The following is a 24225-nucleotide window of genomic DNA, read 5'->3' as shown; positions in this document are numbered from 1 at the left end:
GAGGGCAATACAGAGATCTCTCCCATGATCTGTTTGTACCAAGGACTTTGACAGGAACAAGGGGGCATTCTCTTCGTTTGGAGGAAAGAAAATTTCTGCACCAGCATAGAAGAGGGTTCTTCACGGTAAGAGCAGTGAGGCTCTTGAACTCTCTTCCTGAGGAAGTGGTGATGGCCAACTCACTGAATGAATTTAAGAGAGGAATGGATGCTTTTCTTGTTAGCAACAGCATAAAAGGTTATGAATAACATAATATTACAGGTAGCTAGTTGACCCAGCTTAGGAGTCAGGAAATATTTTTTTTCCCCTATGAAGAAAATTGGCTTCTACCCTGTGGGTTTTTGCCTTCCCCTTGTTTAACACTGCAGAACAGCGGCACTACAAATAGGCTGAACTAGATGGACATAAGGTCTTCCATCAGCCTTAGAAACCATGTTACTAAGATTGGATTATACTATATCATAAACAGGGATGTCAATATTGTAGCATACAATTAGCAAGGATAATTGCAATACATTATGGTATGTATATAAGGCATTGCACATATCTAAAACAGAATTACATGAATGCAGCAGGAATCTTAGTATATATTTATTCAAATCTAAAATACACTTTTTCTGATCTAATTTATGTGAAAATTCCCATTATGTGCATTTTGATTCTTTGATCACATCAGTGTATGTAGCGCGAAAATGTGGAAGACACTGAGAGGTGCGTAAAAAAAAGAATCATACCACTTTTTCCAAATTTTGTGGAATTTTTGAGTAAACCCTTTATTCTTACATACCGCATTTTTTAGATTATAAGACGCACTTTTCCTCCCAAAAATTTGGGAGTAAAATGAAAGGTGGAGTCTTAAAATCCGAATGTAGCTTTCCGTGCTATGCTGACTGTAGTGGGTGCTCTGTCGGTGGTGCGGGGCTGTGCTGGCTGCAGCGGGTGAAATGCTCTGTCGGTAGTGCACGGCAATGCTGGCTGCGGCAGGTGGGATGCTCTGTCGGCAGTGCGGTGCTGTGCTGGCTGCAGCAGGGGAGATGCTCTGTAGGCGGTGTGGGGCTGTGCTGGCTGCGGTGGGCGCTGTGTGGAGCAAGGCAGTGTGGAGGTGAGATGCTCTGTCGGCGGTGCGATCTTCAAATGCCGCCAGAAGTCGGTGCGTGCGCATATGGAGCTCTCGGATAATCAATGAGCTCCATCTGCGCAGGTGCCGACTCCTAGCGGCATTTCACCCCCGCAACGCCTTGCTTCACACAGCCAGCACGGCCGGTCTCACAGCAGCCAGCACAGCCGGCCACACGGCAGCCAGCACAGCCGGCTACGGTCACACGACAGCCAGCACAGCCGGCCACACGGCAGCCAGCACAGCCGGCCACACGGCAGCCAGCACAGCCGGCCACACGGCAGCCAGCACAGCCGGCCACGGTCACACGGCAGCCGGCACAGCCGACCACGGCCACACGGCAGCCGGCACAGCCGACCACGGCCACACGGCAGCAGGCACAGCCGGCCACACGGCAGCAGGCACAGCCGGCCACACGGCAGCAGGCACAGCCGGCCACACGGCAGCAGGCACAGCCGGCCACGGCCACACGGCAGCAGGCACAGCCGGCCACACGGCAGCAGGCACAGCCGGCCACACGGCAGCAGGCACAGCCGGCCACACGGCAGCAGGCACAGCCGGCCACACGGCAGCAGGCACAGCCGGCCACACGGCAGCAGGCACAGCCGGCCACACGGCAGCAGGCACAGCCGGCCACACGGCAGCCAGAATTGTCCTACTGCAGCAACCCCCATGCCTCCTGTGACCCCGCTCCACAATTGCTGTCTCCACCCTACGGTAAGACACCACCTGAATAAAAGATGGATCCCATTTTTTTTTTTTTTTTTAAACTGTTTTCTCTCTATATTTGGGGTGCGTCTTATAATCCGATGCATCTCATAAATCGAAAAATACTGTATTATATTCTCATATGGTATTAGGTCACTATTTTTTTCCATTGCGTAATAGTGAGAGCGAGGTCTCCCCCATCCACCTCAGTGCTATTGTCTTCCTGGCAAGAAATGTAGTCTCATGAAAAAATATTTTATCATAATGAGGCCCTAACTCCTGATCCACAGTTCCCAGTACAAAGGGCTCTGGAGTACAGTCGACTGGAGCTCCACTTATTTGTGACAACATGCCAAATCACTTCACTCCAATATTGTCATATAATCATATAACTCCAAATAAGATGCCAAAGGTCTGCACCTAAGTCACCACATCTATGATAACTAGCCAAAGATAATCTACCAAATCAAACTAAGCTTTGATGGGGTAAAACAAGATTGATATAATATATAGAGCTGTATTAGCTTGTTAACCACATCTGGTGCTACTATAGTATGAGCCATTAAATCATCATTCCACTGTTCTCCACTTAAAGGGGTTTTCCAACAAAGTACATTTTAATGAATAGATCTTGGAATAATAATAGTTTTCACATTTGGATGTGAAAAAAAAAATGTTCCTATGCTGAGATAATCTTATATATGTGTCCCTGCTATGTGCTGTGTAATGGTAGTGTCTGACCCTACAGGGACATGGTCTGATCATACCACATCTCCTGGGCCGGGGAGAAAGGTAAGAGTATAAAGACATTACAGCACACAAGCGCAAATAATTCTTTTGTTGAGGTAATTTTTTTAACCCATTCATGACCTTGGACGTACTGGTACATCCAAGTTCGTGTCCCTGCCTTTGATACGGGCTCGCAGGCCGAGCCCACATCTTTCCCTGCACTTGTCAGCTGATCTGATAAACTGACATATGCCTCTAACAGGTGCAGGTAAATTGGATATCTGCCCACGGCTGTTAATCAGTTAAATCCTGTCATCAATCTCTGACAGTGTCATTTAACATACACCAGTGGGCGCAAAATCGTCGTAATCGTATCATCGGTGCAGCGTCGGCGTAATCCATAATTACGCTGACGCGACGGTCCGATGTTGTTCCTCGCTCTTGCGGCAGCATACATCGCTGTGTGTGAAGTCGCAGGAGCAAGGAACATCTACCGGCGTCACCGCGGCTTCCGTAGGATATGCGGAAGGAAGGAGGTGGGCGGGATGTTTACATCCTGCTCATCTCCGCCCCTCCTCTACTATTGGCCGTGTGACGTCGCTATGACACCGAACGACCCGCCCCCTTAGGAAGGAGGCGGGTCGCCGGCCAGAGCGACGGTCGCAGGGCAGGTGAGTGCATGTGAAGCTGGCGTAGCGATAATTTTCGCTACGCCAGCTATCACACGATATCGTACCTGCGACGGGGGCGGGGACTATCGCGTGCGACATCGCAGCATCGGCTTGCGATGTCGCAACGTGCAAAGCCCGCCTAAGGCTACTTTCACACATCAGTTTTTTTCCATCAGGTACAATCCGGAAAAAAACGGGTAAAACGGATCCGGTACTGCATCCGTTTTATCCCCATAGATTTGCATTGTTACCGGATTGTACCTGATGGCTTTGCGTTGTATCCGTTTTTTTCCGGATGCGGCAAAATTAGTTAAAGCGGCGGCCGGAGGCAACGTAGCTTGCAACGTTTTTTTGTGCGGCTAAAAAACAGCAGCGCGCCGCATCCGGCTGCTGCGGCGCATTTTTCAATGCATGCCTATGGACGCCGGATGCGGCGCAATGCGGAAAAAACGCATTCGGCCGCCGCATGCGGTTTTTTGCACTGCGCAAGCTCAGTAGCATGCGCAACTGGAAAAAAACGGACGGGCCGCATGTAAAAACTTATGCAAAGGATGCGGTGTTTTCGCAGCATCCGTTGCATAGGTTTCACAGCCGGATTGAGCCGCACTGCTCAAACCAGATGTGTGAAAGTAGCCTAAGCAATCGTACTTTGAATTAGGAAACCAATCCAGCAAATTTGTAGCATGCATAGTCAAACAAAGCAAAGCCTCCCCACTAGTTTAAATAGTGACCCCCTCACGACGTCCGCTATACATGATCATCACTGTGAGAGGCGTGTTCCTGCATCCACCATACATGTATGGCGCCGCAATTTCCGTCCAATCACTTGGTACTTCCCCCTACCTAGCGTGACATCTGCACTCTACACATTAATACTGAACTCTAAAATGTCCCTGTGCTGAGATAATCTTATATATGTCCCCCTGCTATGTACTGTGTAATGGCCGTGTCTGATTGTACAGGGGCATAATCTGATCATACCACATCTCCTGTGCAGGGGAGGGCGTTAAAGAGTATAAAGACATTACAGCCATGGATCATAGCTGATTCTTTTTGGGAGGTAAAACATTTCCTTGCCTGTTTTTAACCCCTTCACCACCAGGCGATATTGTGTTTTTCATTTTAGTTTTTTTCTTCCCCTTTGTCCAAGAGCCATAACATTTTTATTTTTCCATAGTCGTATGAGGTCTTGTTTTTTGGGGGGGGGTTTATTTACCATGTTCATTATATAGTAAAACTGGCCTTGCAGTATGATTCTCAGTATGAGTATGTAGATACCAAACATGTATAGTTTTATTTCATTGATGAAAAGCCCCCCAGAAATTTGTAAAAATAAATAAAATAAACTTTTGCTTTTGGTGCCATTTTTCAGAATGGGGGGCTGTGATATGGCTTTTACCGTTTAAGCTGATACCATTTTTATGTAAATACAATTGTTTTCATTGGCTCTTATTACATTTTATTGTAATGTTGTAGCTGCTCCAAAAACTGGCGGTTTGAATTTTTTTCCATTACGCTGTTTACTCATCGGATTTATTCATTGTATATTTTAATAGATCGGACATTTCTCAGCGCTGCGATTTCAAATATATGTGTTTTGTTATTATTGTTTTAGTTTCTATGAAGCAAAAGGGAGGAGATTTGAACTTTTGTGGGGGGTATTTATTTTTCAGGTACGGTAATTATTTTTTTAAATTCCCTCAATTTTTCCTTGTTTTTACTAGTCCCCTTGGGGAGCTTGAAGCTGCAGTTGACTGACTGTGCATTACAGAGCTGGACATCAACACTATTCTGTACAGGAGAAATAATAACCTCCTAGGAATACCGGTTCGCAGCCAGCATTCACAGGAAATTCATCATGACGGACATGGGTCATCAGCTGTCCCCTGGCTGTCATGACAACCCATTGGTACTCCACAATCACTTCTTGGGGGCTGCCAATGGGAGCAGTGAATGGCATGCTCCCCACCGGAAGTGTGAAAGTAGCCTTAGAGAGAAACAACCTTCATTGAGCTTTCTCCTACAGATGAGTCAGGTACTCCCTTCCTTTCCAGGGACAGTTTTGGAGCGAGTCCTCAGTAGGACTACACACACTCACTCTAGAATTTACATTCTTCAGCAAGATTTGTCTCCCTATTAGAAGATTACCTCTTAATACATTCCTAATGCAATTTTAATAAAATCTGATTAATAAAGATTCGTTTCAGCCAGAGTGCATGTCTAGATTTCTAGGTTAGATCCTTATGTAATTTACATTTCAAAATTACAGTTTATAGTTTAAAGCATATATCAAGTAAATGCCACTATAAGGGCACATATGGGAAGTAGGAATGGACTCACCTGCTCTTCAAAGGAAGAGATTTGCCACCTGTATGTCCTTAGGACATCGAGAAGAGGACTGGCATCTAACACTTCATCTTCTGCAGTTTCCTGATTAGATAATGCTGAAGTGAGAAAAATAAGGGAAACGTTAAAAAACTTTTTATAACCTATGATATATCAGGGTGGCCATACACGTGAGATTTTAAATCGAAAAAAGTCATTCCAAAACTTTTGAAAACCAAGCGCAGTGGTCTTGTGACAGATCGGGGACATCAATGCTGCAGAGCACAGCTGAGGTCAGGGTGACCAGCTCTTGATCAATAGGTGTCTCAGTAGTTTTGTGAAAGATTTTGTTATTTTCATTCTATCGATGCCACGGGTAACATTTTAATTAGTCATGACAGCCTTTCTAATATAATCAATGACATTATTAAAAACACTAAAAAGTTATTCCCAGAATTACAATTCACTACTAATCAGTGGAGGTTCAACAGCTGAGGTGCCCATAAATCTCAAAAATGGGGCTACAGAACCATGAGAACACCTTGAATGGAGGGGATGTGTACATGCTCGAATTCCGACCCACTCATTGACTACGGGTCTGCCTGAAATAGCTGAGCACTGACTTTTTCCTGACATCCCCATATGTAATGAATAGAAAGGGAAAAGAGAAGCAGTGAATCCAAAAGTACCCCAGGTCCACAAGTGGGGAGGATTATTCATGCAACACGTTTGAGAGTAGAATGGACTCCTCCTTCGTGTTACATGAACAAAACTGGTTTTCATCATCACAATTTGTGGTACTTTGGCAGTGCTCGGGATTCACCGCTCCTCCTTTCCTCTCTATGTAGTTTGTGCGTCACCCACTGGATGAGTCTAGTGGCCGGAGCAGCAGCCAACCTTGGATTATATTTCCCAATTAATGGAGTTGTGCCGCACACAACCTGCTCTGATGAGCAACAACTTGTCAGTTCTCCCTCACCCCATCATAGCGATTTTACACAGGGAGTGCCTCTTTCCTTTGCTTCTCATATACAATGCATGGCAGAGAGGATGAGCATGCACAGGGTTTCAATGCACTGTTACAATTATAAAGTCTTAAAGCACCACTGCAATGGTTGTATTTTTATTATACTGCTGGAATGATGCTTATACTCTATGTTCCCTGACCCTAATCTTGTACTCACCTCCTGCCATCTTCACCTTCAAATCCCTACCACTACTATCAGGTCTCTGCCAGTTTGTGACCTGCCGGCTCATTTCAGTGTTTCATAGAGCAAGACGGAGGTCACTGTTCAATACATCTCTATAACAGCCTCGTTCTGGCCCTCATAGACTTGCAATGACAGCTTGTGACGTAACTTCTGACTTCCGGTCAGTCAGAAGATGTGGTCACAAGACAGAGCCGTGGCATTGATATAAAAAAGGTGAAAACTTCAGAAGGTAAATATGAGAGTAGGGGCAGGGACCTTTGATTAAAAGTGGTGCCTCAATAGAAGAGAGCTAGAATTATAATATCCCCATTATAAGGATGTTTATTATTGTCACTTTTCTTTTGTGTTGTTATACAGAAGAATATTAACCTTTTCCTGCAAATGGGCATTACTGTATGTCAAGACAGCAAGTAGATTACTGCAATCATTCATACAGATATGTCCAGAGATGGCATGGAAATAGGAGTTGTGTCCATGTCATCAGCAGCAGGAACCGGCTGTAATAAACAGCTAGACTCCTACTGGGACCAGTCCTAGCGCTAATCCCAGCACTTTAACACTCTGTCAAAGTGACAGCAGCATATGGAGATGTTTGGAAGATCAACAACTGTCAGCTCCTATCATACCTCAGGAAGGGGTTTAAAAAATGAACAAAATATAGAATTGCTTTTATTTCTTTTAGTCTACCATAAAGTGTAAGAAGTCAGATGTACCACAAAATGATACCAATGAAAACTACAGCTTATTACGCAAAAAATAAGCTCTAACCCTTTATTTTTACAGCACAGTGAATGGTGTAACATTAAAAATGAAGAAAAAAAAAAGAAAAAATAAATAAAAGTGTTAATACCAATTTGGTATTGAGTTATATGCACCGCAAAATGTAGCCACCGATAAATACAACTTATTTCTAAATAAATACATACACAAGCACTCAAACAACTACTAATTTTTCACTTCTTGTATCATTGCAGCCATTTGGTAAATTCAAAAAAGTTCATAGTATCATAGTATCATAGTTTTTAAGGTTGAAGGGAGACTCTAAGTCCATCTAGTTCAACCCGTAGCCTAACATGTTGATCCAGAGGAAGGCAAAAAAAACCCAATGTGGCAAACAAGTTCCAATGGGGAAAAAATTTCCTTCCTGACTCCACATCCGGCAATCAGACTAGTTCCCTGGATCAATACCCTGTCATAAAATCTAATATACATAACTGGTAATATTAAATTTTTCAAGAAAGGTATCCAGGCTCTGCTTAAATGTTAGTAGTGAATCACTCATTACAACATCATGCGGCAGATAGTTCCATGGTCTCACTGCTCGTACAGTAAAGAATCCTCGTCTGTGATTATGCTTAAACCTTCTTTCCTCAAGACGTAGCGGATGCCCCCGTGTTCCAGTCGCAGGCCTAGGTGTAAAAAGATCTTTGGAAAGGTCTCTGTACTGTCCCCTCATATATTTATACATTGTGATTAGATCCCCCCTAAGCCTTCGTTTTTCCAAACTAAATAACCCCAAGTTTAATAACCTGTCTTGGTATTGCAGCCCACCCATAGTTGGGCTGCAATACCAGTTCATTTTTACCCAAGTTCATTTTTTTCTCATTAATGTACACTCTACATCCCATCAAGACAGGAAAAACAACAAAACGGAAATATAGAAATTTTTGCAAATTTATTAAACAAGAAAAACTGAAATATCACATGGTCTTAAGTATTCAAACCCTTTGCTCAGTATTGAACAGAAGCCCCCTTTTGAGCTAGTACAGCCATGAGTCTTCTTGGGAATGATGAAACAAATCCTTCACACCTGGATTTGGGGATCCTCTGCCATTCTTCCTTGCAGATCCTCTCCAGTTCCGACAGGTTGGATGGTGAACGTTGGTGGACAGCCATTTTCAGGTCTCTCTAGAGATGCTCAATTGGGTTTAGGTCACTGCTCTGGCTGGGCCAGTCAGGAATGGTCACAGAGTTGTTCTGAAGCCACTCCTTTGTTATTTTAGCTGTGTGCTTAGGGTCATTGTCTTGTTGGAAGGTGAACCTTCTGCCAAGTCTGAGGTCCATAGCACTCTGGAAGAGGTTTTCTTCCAGGATATCTCTGTACTTGTTCGCATTCATCTTTCCTTCAATTGCAACCAGTCGTCCTGTCACTGCAGGTGAAAAACACCCCCATAGCATGAGGCTGCCACCACCATGTTTCACTGTTGGGATTGTATTGGGCAAGTGATAAACAGTGCCTAGGTTTTCTCCACACATACCGCTTAGAATTATCAACAAAAAGTTCTATATTTGTCTCATCAGACCAGAGAATCTTATTTCTCATAGTCTGGGAGCCCTTCATGTGCTTTGTTTTGCAAACTGTATGCAGGCTTTCATAAGTCTTGCACTGAGGAGAGGCTTCCGTTGGGCCACTCTGCTATAAAGGCCCAACTGGTGGAGGGCTGCAGTGATAGTTGACTTTGTGGAACTTTCTCCCATCTTCCTACTGCATCTCTGGAGCTCATCCACAGTGATCTTGGGGTTCTTCTTTACCTCTCTCACCAAGGCTCTTCTCCCTTGATTGCTCAGTTTGGCTGGACAACCAGGTCAAGTTCTGGTGGTCCCAAACTTCTTCCATGTAAGGATTATGAAGGCCACTGTGATCTTAGGAACCTTGAGTCCTGCTGATATTCTTTTGTAACCTTGGCCAAATCTGTGCCTTGCCACAATTGTCTCTGAGCTCCTTGGGCAATTCCTTTGACCTCACGATTCTCATTTGATCTGACATGCACTGTGAGCTGTGAAGTCTTAGGCTAGTTTCACACTTGCGTTGAACGGCTTCCGTAGCATTGCGTTGTGTGACTGATGCAACAGATGCGTTGCATATAATGGCACAACGGATGCAACGGATTGTACAAAATAACGGAAAGCTTTTTTTGTTTGTTTTATTTTTTTTTTTTTCATCTTTACAGTTTTACCGGCTGCAGACTATTGTGAACGATCAGCTGAGAGATCTCACATGCCGGCTGCCGGGCGCTCAGCCGAGAGCTCTCACATGCCGGCGGCCGGGCGCTCAGCCGAGCGCTCTCACATGCCGGCTGCTCAGCTGAACGTTCGGCCACCGAGAGACAAAATAAAGTTTCTGTGATTTAAAAAAAAAAGAATGAGCATGCGCAGTGAAAAATAGAGTATTCCGCCGCTCAAAAAACGTTACATGCTGCGTTCCTTCCGCCCGGCGGAAGCAACGCAGCGTCGGCCAGCTGAAAAGCAACGCAGGTACTTTTGGCACAATCCGTCATCCATACGAGTCTATGGGAAACAGCGGAATCCGTTAACGGATTCCACTGTTTTCCAAAAAGGCGGATTGAGACGGAAGGGAAAAAATGCAAGTGTGAAAGTAGCATTATATAGACAGGTGTGTGTCCTCCAAATCAAGTCCTATCAGTTTAATTAAGCACAGCTGGACTCCAGTGAAGGAGTAGAACCATCTCAAGGAGGATCACAAGGAAATGGACAGCGTGTGACTTAAATATGAGTGTCTGAGCAAAGGGTCTGAATACTTATGACCATGTGATATTTCAGTTTTTCTTGTTTAATAAATTTGCAAAAATGTATTTCTACATTTGTTTTTTTCTATCAAGATGACGTACATTAATGAGAAAAAAAAAATGACTTTTTTGAATTCACCAAATGGCTGCAACGAAACAAAGAGTGAACAATTTAAAGAGGTCTGAATATTTTTCGTACCCATTGTAAGTTGCCCAAAAAATAAAGATATAACTCCTAAAATGTGTCAAAAAAGTGAGAAAAAAAAAAAGTAGTTTGTCACAAAAAAAATCCCCCAAAAGTGACTGACGCCAAGTCAGTTTCATAACAAATAAAAAGAATATATTCTTTTAATGTTACCTTTTAAAAGCTGCAGTAAGGTCACAGACAGGTAAGGAGACGTGCTCTTCTCTTCCAGTTGATACTCTGATGTGAATTCCTCCAACCAATGTATAAATGAAGGGCAGGCAGACAAGCTTTGCAGTAAAGAGTTCATAAAACAAGTGTTGCCTAAATTCAGCAGACCGGGTACAAGACCTGGTGGACAGAATTACACAGGGTGAAGGGTGTGTTCAGGGGGTTGCAGTTTTTAAAAAGTGTTTTGAAAAACCACAAAGCAAAATCCTTTAGTTACAAACATTTCACGTAATAAAACTAGTATTAAAGATGTGCAGATTTTTATTTTTATGCAACATGAGCTTGAGGACTTTTTGAACCATAGCTGGTACTTAGCGGAAGTGGGGCATGACTTACATTATAATTCACATCAAATAGGTGGCGTGATTTATAGCAAAAATGTACTGGAATACACCGGCAGGAGAGATGCAGCAAATGCATTAATAGGTGTTTGTCTCATAATGGATATGATGCATTTTACTCCTATGGACCCTGGATAAGACCAGCACAAAATGCCAGTCTTGATGAATACCCTCAGGACTCTGCCCCAAAAACAAGTGAAGCTTAACTTTTAAAAATGTATTGGTTCATTTTGTAGAAAACATCTTTTCTTCCATTTATTCCAAAATACTAATGAGTTGCTCAATGTAAGGCCCCCTTCATATGTCCATGATAAAAACGTACGTTTTTCAGGTCCGTGGTTTCAGCGCGTATGTGTGTGTATATTCAGTGTGTGCTGTCAGTGTGCACTACGTGTGCTATCTGTGGTTAGCACAGGGACAGCAGGAACGTCTATACTCATCTGTCCCCAGCCCTGCGGTCTCTGACGCAGCTACTGCTTCTGGATCCGCGGTGCAGTGAATGTTCATGAGGATAAGGAGCGGGCCCGGAAGCAAATGACAGAAGCACCGGAGACAGGAGAGTATAGAAAATTGAAAAAAATTGACTTTTCTCCATGCGGAACACACGGACATGCATGTGCACTACACGTCCATGAAAAACATGGATGTGTGAGCAGACCCATTGATTTAAATGGGTCTGCAAATGTGTCTCTGGTACGTATGAAAACATCCATCATACGTACCGGAATCCTGGACGTGTGAAAGGGGCCTAACATGGACAGGGCCGCGCGGTCCAGAATACCTTCCCTCCTTTGCGTTTTCCTGCTACCTCCGCCCCCTTTATTGGCTGTCAGAGATGGCTTTGCTGAAATCACTATAAGGCACTGATCATCAACATATTAGTACATCCACAGAATAGGGAACCCACCAACTCTTGTGTGAGAGGTCAATGGATATAGCACTAGCTTATGTGAAGCCAGCGCTGTCAATCAATAAAGGGGGAGGAGCATAAGAAAAAAGAAAGTACAACAGAAAAAGCGGGTTTCTGCACCCATAGTGCCACAAACTGCTCTTTAGCATGAGTTTATGTAAAATGGTTACCTAAGCTTCAATACCTTGCACATGAGGTAAGAGACATGGCTATATCGGGAGAACTATACAACATTTCTAATTGGAGGTGTGTGCTAATATTATCAATTCACCAACTACATATAGGTATAGGATCTTGGCGATGTGAATACCCCTTTAGGTCAACTGTCATGGTCCCCATACACATAAACCAGCACATTTTTATGGGATCAGCTGCCCATCTAATTTGTAAAGGGGGTTCCTTATCCCCCTTTGACTGACAGTGTTGGGGGGGAGGGAGAGAAGGAACTTGTGGTTGGAGATCAAATGTTGATCCTTTTGTCCTCCATCTGAATAAGTTGCTAACAGAGGTGTCAATTATTGTCAAACTTTATACCAAAAACATTGTTCAGCTTACTCCTGATTTAAGCACAATAGTAAATGAGGACCATTATATCCTAGCATTTTAATCACTCCATATAGGAATAATAATCCTTATTACTATCTGGATGGAAAGTAACTATGCTGTGTCAATATCGTAGTTAGTAATTATACATGGAATTATTTTACCTTTTTTACGCTTTTTCCTCTCTGTCATCGGTCCCCACAAAACATATATCCCAGCTGCAAGAGCTGCCGCAAACCCACCAATCATGCCCCAGTTCCTCATCATTTTACATCTAGTAAAAAAAGAGAAAAGAAGGGAATTTTGTTTACTTACCGTAAATTCCTTTTCTTCTAGCTCTAATTGGGAGACCCAGACAATTGGGTGTATAGGCTATGCCTCCGGAGGCTGCACAAAGTATTACACTTAAAAGTGTTAAGCCCCTCCCCTTCTGCCTATACACCCCCCGTGCTCTCACGGGATCCTCAGTTTTGGTGCAAAAGCAAGAAGGAGGAAAAAATTATAAACTGGTTTAAAGTAGATTCAATCCGAAGGAATATCGGAGAACTGAAACCATTCAACATGAACAACATGTGTACACAAAAAAACAGGGGCGGGTGCTGGGTCTCCCAATTAGAGCTAGAAGAAAAGGAATTTACGGTAAGTAAACAAAATTCCCTTCTTCTTTGTCGCTCTATTGGGAGACCCAGACAATTGGGATGTCCAAAAGCAATCCCTGGGTGGGTAAAATAATACCCCGTAATAGAGCCGAAAAAACGGCCCCTTCCTACAGGTGGGCAACCGCCGCCTGAAGGACACGTGTGCCTATGCTGGCATCCGCCGAAGCATAGGTATGAACCTGATAGTGTTTCGTGAAAGTGTGCAGGCTCGACCAGGTAGCCGCCTGACACACCTGCTGAGCCGTAGCCTGGTGCCTCAAAGCGCAGAACGCGTCCACGGCTCTGGTGGAATGGGCCTTCAGCCCTGAGAGAACCGGAAGCCCAGCCGAACGGTAGGCTTCGAAAATTGGCTCTTTGATCCACCGAGTCAAGGTTGATTTGGAAGCCTGTGACCCTTTACGCTGGCCAGCGACAAGGACAAAGAGTGCATCCGAGCGGCGCAGAGGCGCCGTACGAGAAATGTAGAGTCTGAGTGCTCTCACCAGATCTAACAAGTGCAAATCCTTTTCACATTGGTGAACTGGATGAGGACAAAAAGAAGGTAAGGAGGTATCCTGATTGAGATGAAAGGGGGATACCACCTTAGGGAGAAATTCCGGAACCGGACGCAGAACCACCTTGTCCTGGTGAAAACCAGGAAAGGGGCCTTGCATGACAGCGCTGCTAGCTCAGACACTCTCCGAAGTGAAGTGACTGGTACTAGAAAAACCACTTTCTGCGAAAGGCGTGAGAGAGAAATATCTCTCATTGGCTCGAATGGTGGTTTCTGAAGAACATCAGCACCCTGTTCAGATCCGAAGGTTGTAACGGCCGCTTGTAAAAAGGAACGATGTGACAAACCCCCTGCAGGAACGTGCGTACCTGTGGAAGTCTGGCTAGGCACTTTTGGAAAAAACACAGAGAGCGCTGAGACTTGTCCCTTAAGGGAGCCGAGCGACGAACCCTTTTCCAGTCCAAATTGAAGGAAGGACAGGGAAGGGGGCAAGGCAAATGGCCAGGGAGAAAAAACCCTGAGCAGAGCACCACGACAGGAATATTTTCTGCGTCCTGTGGTTAGACCTTGGCGGACGTTTGTTTACTAGCCTGTCTCATAGTGGCAATGGCTTCTTGAGATAATCCTGAAGACGCTAGAATCCAGGACTCAATGGCCACACAGCCAGGTTGAGGGCCCCCGAATTCAGATGGAAAAAACGGCCCTTGAGACAGCAATTCTGGTCGGTCTGGCAGTGCCCCCGGTTGGCCGACCGTGAGATGCCACAGATCCGGGACCACGACCTCCTCGGCCAGTCTGGAGCGACGGGGATGACGCGGCGGCAGCCGCGGCAGTCTGCCGTGATCTTGCGTAACACTCTGGGCAACAGTGCCAACGGTGGGAGCACGTAAGTAAGCTGAAACTGCGACCAGTGTTGAACTAAGGCGTCTGTCGCCATAGCTCTGGGATCTTGAGACTGTGCCATGAACGTCGGAACCTTGTTGTGGTGCCGGAACGCAATTAGGTCGACGTCCGGCATGCCCTAGTGGCAACCTATCTCGTGAAACCCGTCCTGGTGAAGGGACCCTTGCTCTGCGTCCATGCCCTGGCGACTGAGAAAGTCTGCCCCAAGTGTTCCACGCCTGGGATGTGAACTGCGGATATGGTGGAGGCTGTGGCTTCCATCCACAGCAGAAGCCGCCGGACTGTAAGCCACCGCTGTGGAGTTGTCCGACTGAATTCGGATCTTCTTACCTTCCAGCCACTGCTGGAACGCTTTTAGGACGAGATACACTGCTCTGATCTCCAGAACATTGATCAGAAGCGAGGACTCAATGGTGAGTCCACGTACCTTGAGCCCTGTGGTGGAGAAAAATTGCTCCCCACGGAAACCTACTCACGTCCGTCGTGACCACTGCCCAGGATGGGAGAAGGAAGGAATTTCCCCTCGACAATGAAGTGGTATGCCTGAGAGAGGGAGACGTTCCTGTTGAGGAATGTCGGTTTCCTGTCTCCTTGCGTAGGAGTCCCTTTAGGACGCTGATGAACACTGCGTGAAAGGGACTGCCCCCATTGCTGCCACCATCTTCCCGAGGAAGTGCGTGGGGCGCCTCAAGGGGAGTGACTGACCTAGAGATTGCACCCCCGTCTGTAGTGAACGGTGTTTGTTCAGCGGAAGCTTCACTATCGCTGAGAGGGTATGACAACTCCATGTCAAGATATGTCAGCGATTGGGCCGGTGTCAGATTTGACTTTGGAAAATTGATGATCCACCCGAAAGTCTGGAGAGTATCCAGAGTAGCGGTGAGGCTGTGCTGGCATGCCTCTTGAGAGGGAGCCTTGACCAGCAGATCGTCTAAGTAAGGGATCACCGAGTGACCCTGAGAGTGTAGGATCGCAAGTACTGCAGCCATGATCTTGGTGAAAACCTGTGGGGCTGTCGCCAGGCCGAACGGCAGTGCCACGAACTTCAGGTGTTCATCTCCGATGGCGAAGCGCAGGAAGCGCTGATGCTCTGGAGCAATAAGTACGTGGAGATAAGCCTCCTTGATATCGATCGATGCAAGGAAATTTCCTTGGGACATTGAGGCGATGACGGAGCGGAGGGATTCCATCCTGAACCGCTTGGCATTTACATGTTTGTGGAGCAGTTTTAGGTCCAGGACAGGACGGAAAGATCCGTCCTTCTTTGGGACCACAAACAGGTTGGAGTAAAAACCGTGACCCTGTTGCTGAAGAGGAACCGGGATCACCACTCCTTCTGTCTTCAGAGTGCCCAGCGCCTGTAGAAGAGCATCGGCTCGCCCGGGAGGCGGGGATGTTCTCAAAAATCAAGTCGGAGGACGAGAGTTGACTCTATCCTGTGACCGTGAGACAGAATGTCTCTCACCCAACGGTCCTTAACCTGTGGCAGCGAAATGTCTGAAAGGCGGGAGAGCCTGTCTCCGACCGAGGATGGGGTGTGAGGGCCGTAGGTCATGAGGAAGCCGACTTGGTGGCGGCACCTCCGGCGGTCTTTTAAGGGCGTGCCTTAGACCGCCATGGATCGGAGTTCCTCTGACCCTTCTGAGGACGTTTGGGCGAGGAGAATTGGGACCTGCCCGCGCCCGGAAAGGACCGAAACCTCGACTGTCCCATTCTCTGTTGGGGTAATCTTGGTTTGGTCTAAGGATGTTTCCTTTCCCAGGATTGGTTGATGATTTCATCCAGCCTCTCACCAAACAAACGGTCGCCAGAAAATGGCAAACCGGTTAAGCACTTTTTTGGAAGCTGAGTCTGCCTTCCATTCCCGAAGCCACAAGGCCCTGCGTATTGCCACCGAATTGTCGGCTGCAACCGCCGTACGGCTCGCAGAGTCCAGGACAGCATTAATAGCGTAGGACGCAATGCCGAAGTTTGAGAGGTTACAGACGCCACTTGCGGCGCAGACGTACGTGCAAGTGCGTCAATTTGCGCCTGACCCGCTGCAATAGCTTGGAGCGCCCATAGGGCTGTGAATGCTGGAGCAAAAGGCGCGCCGATGGCTTCATAGATGGATTTCAACCAGAGCTCCATCTGTCTGTCAGTGGCATCCCTGAGCGAATCCCCATCTTCAACTGCCACTATGGATCTAGCCGCCAGTCTAGAGATTGGAGAATCCACCTTGGGACACTGAGTCCAGCCCTGACCACGTCAGGGGGGAAGGGATAAAGTGTATCCTTAAAGCGCTTGAAAGAAACGCTTATCCGGACAAACTCGGTGTGTCTGGACTGCCTCCGAGGCGTCAGAGTGATCCAGAAACCTACTCGCTGTACTCTTGGGGGACCTTGAGAAGGTGACCCTTCTGCTGGATGAGCCTGAGAGAGAAACATCCAGCATCATTTTTATGGACGCAATAAGAGCATTCACTATGGCGTCCGCCTCAGGGATATCAAGGTAGAGAGCGGCATCAGGATCAGAATCCTGATCAGCCACCTCCTCTTCTGATACAGAGAGTCATTTCTCTGAGACCCTGAACAATGTGATGAGGTCGAGGGGGTGTCTAAGCGAGCTCGCCTAGGCGGTCTGGGACTGCGGTCCGTGTCAGAGCTTCACCCTGGGACCTATGAGACACCCCGGGGGAACATTGTTGTTCCAACTGAGGGGAATAGAGGGCAGTGATTGTACAGTGCCCATGGTCTGAGATACCAGTCTGGACTGCCAGCTTCTAGTATTTTAGCCATAGTCTCAGAAAGTCTGTCAGTAAAAACTGCAAACTCCGTCCCTGTCACCTGGATCTGTTTGGTTGTTGTCCCTGGGACCCCTTGAGCAGAGGCCAGAACAAATGCCACAGGGGTCCACCATGAGGGTCAATGGAACCTGCCGGTTTGCACATGCAGCGCTGGCAGCTTAGTAAGCCTGTGTTTTGTTGCCCCTTGAGCCACACCACAGGGTATATGACCAGAAAATTGACTGTGCACCATACAGTGTAAAGTATAGCAAAGATATAAACTTTAAACACACTACTACACCAGTGAAATCAGCACCTCAGGTGCTGCTTACCGCCCGCTGATAGCGGTTGTGTGGCCCCCTGAACTCGTGCCTGGGTCCCCCAGAGTTTGTCTCCCCTCTGCAGCGTCCTAGGAGCTGACAGTAATGGCTGCCAGCGTCCTGAGGAGATGAGGGAGTCGTGGGTGTGACCGAGAAAGTGCGGGAGTTGGAGTCACAGTGTGCACAGTGAGGGGGGTGGAGTATGCAAAGCATGCTCCAGCCCTCAGTGCTGCCGTGCTGTGCAGCGTCCCGCCCTTCCCCTGACTGGCAGGGCTGAGGGCGGGAAGAACGGAGACTAGGCCCAAAAAGCCGGGGACTCTAGTTATAAGCGCGGCCGCCGTAAAAGCGCGGCCAGCGCAGAGTCCCCGGCGCACTACAAGTCCCAGCCGCGCCTCAGTAAAAACAATGGCGGCGGCGGTCAGCGCGGCCGTCCCCATACACAAATACACTCAGCACCGCTGCAGTGTATAATGGCACCAAAGGCGGTCAGCGCCGCAGTCCCCGGTGCACTAGCACACCCAGCAATGCTGGAGTGCTGCTGTGCGCGGTCCCCACGGGGACACAGAGTACCTCAAAGATGCAGGGCCCTGTCCCTGATCGATACCCGGCTCCTATCCATCAGGCTCCTCAGGAGTTGTGGATGGAGCACGGCCTCAGTGCCTGGAGACCGATCCTGGATCCCACTTCACCCAGAGCCCTAAGGGGGATGGGGAAGGAAAACAGCATGTGGGCTCCAGCCTCCGTACCCGCAATGGGTACCTCAACCTTAACAACACCGCCGACAAAGAGTGGGGTGAGAAGGGAGCATGCTGGGGGCCCTATATGGGCCCTCTTTTCTTCCATCCGAAATAGTCAGCAGCTGCTGCTGACTAATCTGTGGAGCTATGTGTGCAGGTCTGCCTCCTTCGCACAAAGCAAAAAAACTGAGGATCCCGTGAGAGCACGGGGGGTGTATAGGCAGAAGGGGAGGGGCTTAACACTTTTAAGTGTAATACTTTGTGCAGCCTCCGGAGGCATAGCCTATACACCCAATTGTCTGGGTCTCCCAATAGAGCGACAAAGAAATGACAAATTCAGTAAAAGTCTTTTCAACGCTGATCATATAAATCAAATGTAACAATTATATTGTAATACACTATCACATCTCATGTATAGCAATGTATACAGTCATCAGATCGCATTGTTACCGTATGTTCAGTGAGTATGGTCATGAATAAGAGCACGGTTTCTGCTCGAAATGTGTAGAACGCTGTCCTCTGTAAATATGTTTTAACCGTATGTTTTTATGGAAATTTATTAAAGTCAAGTTTTAATCCACAACATATTTGCGATGCTGGATTTTTCCTCTTTTTTCAAGTGTTCGGTGAGTATGGTGGGCATACAGTGCCTTGCGAAAGAATTTGGCCCCGTTGAATTTTTCAACTTTTTCCCCACATTTCAGGCTTCAAACATAAAGATAAAAAATTTTAAATTTTATAGTGAAGAATCAACAAGTGGGAAACAATTGTGAAGTTGAATGAAATTTATTGCTTATTTTAAAAACTTTTAGAAAAAATATATACCTGAAAAGTGGGGCGTGCAATATTTTTTGTCCCCTTTAAGTTAATACTCTGTAGTGCCACCTTTTGCTGCGATTAGAGCTGCAGTCGCTTGGGGTATGTCTCTATCAGTTTTGCACATAGAGAGACTAAAATCTTGCCCATTCTTCCTTTACAAACAGCTCGAGCTGAGTGAGGTTGGATGGAGAGCGTTTGTGAACAGCAGTTTTCAGCTCTTTCCACAGATTCTCGATTGGATTCAGGTCTGGATTTTGACTTGGCCATTCTAAAACCTGGATACGTTTATTTGTGAACCATTCCATTGTAGATTTTGCTTTGTTTGGGATCATTGTCTTGTTGGAAGACAAATCTCTATCCCAGTCTCAGGTCTTTGGCAGACTCCAACAGGTTTTCTTCAAGAATGGTCCTGTATTTGGCTCCATCCATCTTCTCATCAATTTTAACCATCTTCCCTGTCCCTGCTGAAGAAAAGCAGGCCCGAACCATGATGCTGCCACCACCATGTTTGACAGTGGGGATGATGTGTTCAGCTGTGTTGCTTTTATGCCAAACATATAGTTTGATTTTGGTTTCATCTGACCAGAGCACCTTCTTCCACATGTTTGGTTTGTCTCCCAGGTGGCTTGTGGTAGACTTTAAACGACATTTTTTGTAGATATCTTTGAGAAATGGCTTTCTCCTTGACACTCTTCCATAAAGGCTAGATTTGTGCAGTGTACGACTGATTGTTGTCCTATGGACAGACTCTCCCACCTCAGCTGTAGATCTCTGCAGTTCATCCAGAGTGATCATGGGCCTCTTGGCTGCATCTCTGATCAGTCTCTCCTTGTTTGAGATGAAAGTTTGGATGGACGGCTGGGTCTTGGTAGAGTTGCAGTGGTATGATACTTCTTCCATTTCAATATGATCGCTTGCACAGTGCTTCTTGGGATGTTTAAAGTTGTGGAAATCTTTTTGTAACCAAATCCGGCTTTAAACTTCTCCACAACAGTATCACGGACCTGCCTATTGTGTTCCTTGGTCTTCATGATGCTATCTGCGCTTTAAGGCCAGAGTCACATTGCGAGTGCCTCACGTGTAACTCGCGCGAGTCTCTCATTGACTCACCCAGCACGGACTCACACTCTCCGGACAAGAGCGTCTCAGCTGCATAGACATACATGCAACCGACCGCTCCTGTAAGGAGAGTGCGAGTCCGTGCTGGGTGATTCAATGAGAGACTCACGTGAGGCACTCGCAAGTGTGACTCTGGCCTTACCAGAACACTGAGCCTATCACAGAGCAGATGCATTTATACGGAGACTTGATTACACACAGGTGGATTATATTTATCATCATCAGTCATTTAGGACAACATTGGATCATTCAGAGATCCTCAATGAACTTCTGGAGTGAATTTGCTTCACTGAAAGTAAAGGGGCCGAATAATATTGCACGCCCCAATTTTCAGTTATTTATTTTGTACAAAAGTGTAAAATAAGCAATATATTTCGTTCCACTTCACAATTGTGTCCCACTTGTTGATTCTTCACCACAACATTAAAATTTTTTATCTTTATGTTTGAAGCCTGAAATGTGGGAAAAGGTTGAAAAATTCAAGGGGGAACGAATACTTTCGCAAGGTACTGTACATAAAGCTTCACAAAAAATTTACAGATATTATGGAAGAGGGACCCCTACCAATGTGATACAGCAGGATACAAGTGGCCTTTTAAAATTAAATAACATTTTCAGAACACTTCTATAGAGGCTCAATTAGACTCAAACATCCTTAAACATGGACCATTCCCGCAATTGGAACCTGACTCTTGGGTTTCCTGATCTGAGCCAATTGCAGTTAGCTCAGGGTGGTAAAACCAGTGGTTAGGCAGTCTTTTCCAATCCAAGAACTGTCTGTATTTTACAGATGCATGAACACAACCTTACTGCGACTGTCTTTGTGCAGAGAACAAGTGTCCTCTGATCCAGCAATCAATGGAAATCCAACATTCTCCAATCTAAGGTATACGTCATAAATGTCATTGGTGAGAAAACCTTTTTATCTTAGATAAATGTAGACACACACATGTCTCCCTATTAGACATCTGGCTTTAGTTATACAGCGACTCTGCTGATGCATCATCAGGACTGGGACCACCAAAAACCATCTCTGCAATTTGCCGGCCACTCGCAATGGTAAAAGCTCTGCTTTTGCTGTTAAAAATAAAATAGTCAAATCGCAGAGAAGGCGCATGGAGGTCACAGCAGCATTTAGTCTTTGGCGAGTGAGCTGCGGGCAACCACTGATAGGAAGTCCAACACATTTGTAAATATTTGTGACTGTGGGGCGAGGCAACACCATAGGAAGTATTTAGATTCAATGTTGTAAAACAACATTGTGATTTCAGTGTCGTATGACATGTCGCCCGCAACAGCACAAAACGACTCTTCAAACCAAGCTCAGGAGCCGAGCATTTCAGAGCACCCTCCTACCTGTTTTATATATATGTCCGCCCTTTACTGGCTCCTGTTAAGCCAAAGATATAAGAGGAGACTGATGGAAAACAAGGAGGTGGGAACATATCCTAAACAGTTTGGCATGCCGAGGACGCATCCAGCGCCTGGGCTTGATTTAAACAGTCATTTTATGATGACAGAGGCAAACAGAATTAAAAAAAATCCAGTGATGACTTTGTATAGGACAAACATGTACTTTTCCTGCCACTTGCTGTTATGTACGCAGCGGCTGAACGGACATTACACATGTGAACAGAGACTTGTCTGTTACATTTACTTTCTGACTCCCTCTTCAAAAAATATTGCCTAATATGAACAGTGCGCTGTACAATATCGGTGCTTTACTCACCCTCCCTGGGACTGGCACTGAGTATCCGTCACCGCTCCCGGTGTCTGTTATTGCGTGCGGTGCTGATGTCATGGTGTCGGCGCTGCAGCCAATCAGTGAGCGCAGCGGCTCTGCACATGTCGCTGAGCTCACTGATTGTCTTCAGTCCATACGTCACGCGGAGGCGGCTCAGTGCTGGACCTGGGGAGGGTGAATAAAGTGCAGTTTGTTTGTACACATGGGTTATACATAATCAGGGAAAGTTTTGTGAGAGGAGACAACCCCTTGTGTCATCTCTGGCAGAAGTGTATGAGCTGCAGCTCCCTCAGGAGAAATACTGTTTATTGTTTTACATGTTCCAATACAGTTAATTAGGAAATAAATAACAATAAAAGTGACAGTACACAAATAGGGCAGCAGCACTGCTCCGGACACAGGGCAGGACCTACAGTGCTGCCCACACCGTCCACTCATGGGCTGATACTGCGCTTGTCAGTCCGCCCCTAGTGAACTCTGTACGGACAGTGGAGCTGCGGCCTATGTACACCCTGAGCTTCCCACCAGCCCCGCTCCTAACCTGACACCAGGCGCTCTGCGTAATGACACGCCGACCCTCGCTTCAGAGGCCCGGGAAGAGCCGCTAAGCATCACGCCCGCGAAACGGAACTCACTGTTCTCTTCTCTTGTCCCGTCAGGACAATGAAACTAGAGCACCGGAAAATCCAGGGCGGAACATTAAAGAGAGCGGACCTCACTACAGGCCGCTAGTTGCCATGGAAACCTGATTTCAGCACTGCGCCGCCTACGTCCTGTCCTCCCTGTGTACTTGAATGAACTTATGTGCAACTGAGAGCAGACATAAGCAAGGCCACCACTGCAAGTCACTGCCACCACTGCATGTCACTGTGCAACTGAGCAGACATAGGCAAGGCCATCACTGCATGTCACTGCCACCACTGCATGTCACTGTGCAACTGAGAGAGCAGACATAGGCAAGGCCATCACTGCAAGTCACTGCCACCACTGCATGTCACTGTGCAACTGAGAGAGCAGACATATGCAAGGCCACCACTGCATGTCACTGCCACCACTGCATGTCACTGTGCAACTGAGATAGCAGACATAAGCAAGGCCACCACTGCAAGTCACTGCCACCACTGCATGTTACTGTGCAACTGAGAGAGCAGACATAAGCAAGGCCACCACTGCATGTCACTGTGCAACTGAGAGCAGACATAACCAAGGCCACCACTGCAAGTCACTGCCACCACTGCATGTCACTGTGCAACTGAGAGAGCAGACATAGGCAAGGCCACCACTGCAAGTCACTGCCACCACTGCATGTCACTGTGCAACTGAGAGAGCAGACATAGGCAAGGCCATCACTGCAAGTCACTGCCACCACTGCATGTCACTGTGCAACTGAGAGAGCAGACATAAGCAAGGCCACCACTGCAAGTCACTGCTACCACTGCATGTTACTGTGCAACTGAGAGAGCAGACATAGGCAAGGCCCCCACCTCATGTCACTGCCACCACTGCATGTCACTGCCACCACTGCATGTCATTGTGCAACTGAGAGAGCAGACATAGGCAAGGCCACCACCGCATGTCACTGCCACCACTGCATGTCATTGTGCAACTGAGAGAGGAGACATAGGCAAGGCCACTACTGCATGTCACTGTACAACTGAGAAAGCAGGCATAGGCAAGGCCACCACTGCATGTCACTGTACAACTGAGAAAGCAGACATAGGCAAGGCCACCACCACATGTCACTTTTCAAATGAGAGAGCAGACATAGGCAAGCTCACCAATGCATGTCACTGTGCAGCGAAGAGAGTAGGCATAACCAAGACCACCACTACATGGCATGGCCACCACTGCATGTCACTGCCACTGATACATGTCACGGCCATCACTGCATGTCACGGCCACCACTGCATGTCATGGCTACCGCTGCATATCATGGCCATTGATGCATGTCTTGGCTACAGCTACATGTCACGGCCACCTCTGCATGTCATGGCCACTGCTGCATGTAACAGAATCCGCTTACATTTCACATATCATGGTCACCACTGCATGTCACCGCCATCGCTGCATGTCACTGCCACCATTGCATGTCACGGCCACCGCTGCATGTAACAGAAACTGCTTACATGTCAGCCACCACCACATGTCACGGCCACCGCTGCATGTCATG

General features: G+C 46.7%; 1 protein-coding gene across 3 annotated transcripts in view; it reads right to left on the bottom strand.

The window, feature by feature from the left end:
• USP30 (ubiquitin specific peptidase 30) overlaps positions 1-22778 on the bottom strand; it is a 55824-nt gene extending 33046 nt beyond the window's left edge. The window contains exons 1-4 of one of the 3 annotated variants that reach the window (XM_075320028.1): positions 22691-22778; positions 12662-12771; positions 10647-10823; positions 5566-5669 (exon numbers count right to left, since the gene is read on the bottom strand). In XM_075320028.1, coding sequence (XP_075176143.1) covers positions 5566-5669; positions 10647-10823; positions 12662-12764 — 384 coding nt within the window. In that variant the 5' untranslated portion in view covers positions 12765-12771; positions 22691-22778. The other 2 variants (XM_075320027.1, XM_075320029.1) reach the window with 2 other exon arrangements.
• Between the last annotated feature and the right edge of the window lie 1447 nt (positions 22779-24225).

The sequence above is a fragment of the Anomaloglossus baeobatrachus genome, chromosome 1 (assembly GCF_048569485.1).
Source record: "Anomaloglossus baeobatrachus isolate aAnoBae1 chromosome 1, aAnoBae1.hap1, whole genome shotgun sequence".
NCBI lineage: Eukaryota > Metazoa > Chordata > Amphibia > Anura > Aromobatidae > Anomaloglossus > Anomaloglossus baeobatrachus.
The sequence above is the reverse complement of the archived record's forward strand: the minus strand, read 5'-3'. Positions and strand labels throughout refer to the sequence as shown.